Source organism: Babylonia areolata, chromosome 29 (assembly GCF_041734735.1).
Source record: "Babylonia areolata isolate BAREFJ2019XMU chromosome 29, ASM4173473v1, whole genome shotgun sequence".
NCBI lineage: Eukaryota > Metazoa > Mollusca > Gastropoda > Neogastropoda > Buccinidae > Babylonia > Babylonia areolata.
In genome coordinates this window covers 31259430-31263607 of record NC_134904.1, presented here as the reverse complement: position 1 = coordinate 31263607, position 4178 = coordinate 31259430, and the positions used below count along the sequence as shown (strand labels likewise).

The following is a 4178-nucleotide window of genomic DNA, read 5'->3' as shown; positions in this document are numbered from 1 at the left end:
CCGGTGGGTGAGAAATTACCAGAGTGCAGATGTTTAGGATTCTTCCGGTTTCTCGAGGGGGAAAAAAAATCAACTGCGATAAGACTTCAGCCTCCCACCTGAACTGACCCTCTCACGAGAATTTTACTTCTTGACATCAGGTCTGTTGATAGGCCAATGTGTGTGTGTGTGTGTGTGTGTTTGCATGTGTATGTAAGAGATGGCTAGACATGACAAGATAAAATCTTCACAGATAAACAAGGGTTTAACATGCACCTGTTCAGACAAAAAAACAACAACAACAACAACAACAACAACAACAAAAAAAGAAAAGAACAACAACAACGGAATACAGTAATTTTATAAAAGTCGAAAACGAAATTTACTTTGATATAAAAAGAATTTATTAGTACCCGTTAACACACACACACACACACACACAGGGAGAGAGAGAGAGAGAGGGAGGGGGGGAGGTGGAGGATGCGGGAACTCCTCACGTTAGAATCTTGGCAGCAGAAAAAAAAAAAAAAAAAACAAAAAAAAAAAAACCAGTGGGTGAGAAAATACCAGGTGGCAGATTTTTTTTCAGAATTCTTCCGGCTTGTTGGAAAATACCAAATCCGATAAGACTTCTCGTCTCCTACCTTAAGCCCCTCTCTCTCTCTCTCATCCGCTCGCCTCCCCCAAACCCCTCCACACACACACACACACACACACACACAACCCATCCCTACCACTAAACCCCAACCCCCACCCCCCCTTCCTACGCCATCTCCGCCACTGTTCTTTACCCTCACCCTCACCCCTACGACAATCTCTCTCTCTCTGACCAAGAGTATAAAAACTCTTCAGTCAGTTTCTGTCACTGAGCATTTAGTGATAAGGCTTTTTACCGGAACAGATCAGTAGTAGAGTTTCAAACCAAGATAAGTTGTTTTATCCCCCCCTGCATAGAACAACTCAAAGACAAGAAACCATGAAAGGTCTGCTGTGTTTGCTGTTCGTTTCCGTCGTCGCTCCTACAGGTTCGGTTTGATTTTTTTTAAATTTATTTTTATTTTTATTTATGTGTTGGTTGGCTGGTTGGTTGGTTGGCTGGTCGATGAATTAAGTTTGTTTGCTTTGTCGGTTAGTGTGTGTGCGTGTGCGTGTGTGTGTGTGTGTGTGTGTGTGTGACGTACAGCAACCACTAATGCTGGTGCAATTGCAACAACAACAATAACAACAACAACAACTACTACTACTACTACTATGACTACTACTACGACTACTGCTACTATCGAGCCTGTGTGAAAGTGGTCAGTATCAGTTTCAGTTTCAGTAGCTCAAGGAGGCGTCACTGCGTTCGGACAAATCCATATACGCTACACCACATCTGCCAAGCAGATGCCTGACCAGCAGCGTAACCCAACGCGCTTAGTCAGGCCTTGAGGAAAAGAAGAAAAAGAAAAAAAAAGGTGAATAAATAATAGATAAGCTTACACAAATAAATAAATAAATAAATAAATAATAACTATAATGTAAAAAAAAAAAGGTAGTAAAAAAAGAAAAGAAAAAAAAGAAGGTAGTAGTAAAAAAAAAAAAAAAGTGGTCGAAACAAGGAAAAAGGAAAATAGAGTCATTATAATTTTATCTAATCTTTTGTTTGTTTGCCGATGAGAGTTTTCACTATACCCACTCCCACCCACACCCCCCACACCCCTTTTTTTCTTTTTAGGTGGCGCCAGATAGAGATGTTTGCAAAAAAAAAAAAAAAAAAAAAATATAGAACAAGTTCCAACTCTGTTAAAATCCACTTACTGTTTTCTATGATTTAAAAAAAAAAAGTAATAATAATAAAAAATAAAATTAAAAAAAAAGGTGGGAGAGAAAGTTGTCAAAATGTAAGATATTTCGTCTCTTCTGTGTGTATTTCTTTCGGATTGATTTTTTGTCGTGCAGGAGAGGAAAATAACTTTGTCTATTGCCATAGACCCTGTTCCACCCCCCCCCACCCCACACCCCCCCCCCCCTCTCCCCCGAACTCACCACTGAACTCCCCCAACCTCCGACATGAAGTTTCAGTTTCAGTTTCAGTAGCTCAAGGAGGCGTCACTGCGTTCGGACAAATCCATATACGCTACACCACATCTGCCAAGCAGATGCCTGACCAGCAGCGTAACCCAACGCGCTTAGTCAGGCCTTGACAAACACAAAGAGTAAGACAAACCCTTCAGTCTTTGTTTTGACTCTCCCTCTCACTTCGTCACACACTGACAGTGACAAAGACAAGAACACAACGTCCACACACACTCTCTCTCTTTCTGTTTCAACTGAAAGCAAAACAACAACAAAGACCCCTCCCTGAATTTAACCACCAAAACGTCAACAACAAAGAGCGCCAAAACCACTGCGGATTTCAAACGTAGTACACACCAACCGACATGAAGATGATGATACGATGATAAAACTACTACTACTACTACTACTACTACTACTACTAGCTCACTCAGTACGGCCAGTCCTCTCTTCTCCTCTACACAGACCCCTCGGATGTCCAGTGGGTGTCTGAATGACCCCAACCTTTAGCTTCCGTCGTCAGAATTGTGGTATTCTTTGTCAACATTCACCTCTTCAGTATAAGAGCCTTCCGCTTGCAATATTTTGATGATGGTAATTGGGGTGAAACGCTGTTAACGTCGTCTCTTTCGCCGTTCCTATGGAGAGAGTTAATGGTAATAATAATGATGATGATGATATAATAATAATAATAATAATAACAATAGTGGAGTGATGGCCTAGAGGTAACGCGTCCGCATAGGAAGCGAGAGAATCAGAGCGCGCTGGTTCGATTTAAGGCGCAGTCGCCAGTATTTTCTCCCCCTCCACTAGACCTTGAGTGGTGGTCTGGACGCTAGTCATTCGGATGAGACGATAAACTGAGGTCCCGTGTGCAGCATGCACTCAGCGCACGTAAAAGAACCCACGGCAACAAAAGGGTTGTTCCTGGCAAAATTCTGTAGAAAAACCCACTTCGATAGGAAAAACAAATCAAACTGCACGCAGGAAAAAAATACAAAAAAATGGGTGGCGTTGTAGTGTAGCGACGCGCTCTCCTTGGTGAGAGCAGCCCGAATTTCACACAGAGAAATCTGTTGTGATAAAAAGAAATACAAATACAACAACAACAACAACAATACAATATAATAATCATAATAACAACAACAACAACAAAGTGGAAATTAATACTTTGACAACATGTCCACAATCACCAGCATTTTGTGATGGAACGTACATTAAACGATAATTCCTCCTCCTCGATTGTACGCTCGAGTGGACCTTTGCAGCCGGCTGTTTTGTTTCCATCACCACAGTTTTGTTGTTGTTGTTTTTTTTTATGGTATGTGTAAAAGTGATACATGTGTGTAATGTTTTCAATGCCGCCAGACACACACACACACACACACACACACACACACACACACACACACAGACAGACAGACAGACAGACAGAGACAGAGAGAGAGAGACACACACAGAGACAGACAGACAGACAGACAGACACACACACACACACACACACACACACACACACAGAGAGAGAGAGAGAGAGAGAAAGACAGACAGACAGACAGAGACACAAAGAGAGAGAGGCAGACAGACATAGAGAGAGAGGACGAGAGAGAGAAAGAGAGGCAGAGAGAGACAGAGACACACAGAGAGGGGGGTGGGGAACAGAGAGAGACAGAGACAGAGAGAGAAGGGAGGGGAAGAGGGCATATTATCATAAAGATTTAACCAACGCCTTGCCTTGCCTTGCCTTGCCTTGCTTTGCCTTGCCTTGCCTTGCCATGCCTTGCCATGCCTTGCCCTGCCTTGCCTTGCCTTGCCTTGCATTGCCTTGCCTTGCCTTGCCTTGCCTTGCATTGCCTTGCCTTGCCTTCCTTACCCTGCCTTGCCTTCCTTACCCTGCCTTGCCTTGCCTTGCCCTGCACTGCCTTACCCTGCCTTGCCATGCCTTGCCCTGCCTTGCCTTGCCTTGCCTTGCCTTGCCTTGCCTTACCCTGCCTTGCCCTGCCCTGCCTTGCCTTGCCTTGCCTTGCCATGCCTTGCCTTGCATTGCCTTGCTTTACCCTGCCTTGCCTTACCCTGCCTTGCCTTGCCTTGCCCTGCCTTGCCTTGCCTTGCCATGCCTTGCCTTGCCTTGCCCTGCCCTGCCC

General features: G+C 44.0%; 1 protein-coding gene across 1 annotated transcript in view; it reads left to right on the top strand.

Moving 5' to 3' along the window:
• The first annotated feature begins 844 nt into the window (after positions 1–844).
• LOC143274861 (chitin-binding domain protein cbd-1-like) overlaps positions 845–4178 on the top strand; it is a 16676-nt gene continuing 13342 nt past the window's right edge. The window contains exon 1 of the mRNA XM_076578820.1: positions 845–1004. Coding sequence (XP_076434935.1) covers positions 956–1004 — 49 coding nt within the window. The 5' untranslated portion in view covers positions 845–955. The remainder of the gene's footprint in view (positions 1005–4178) is intronic.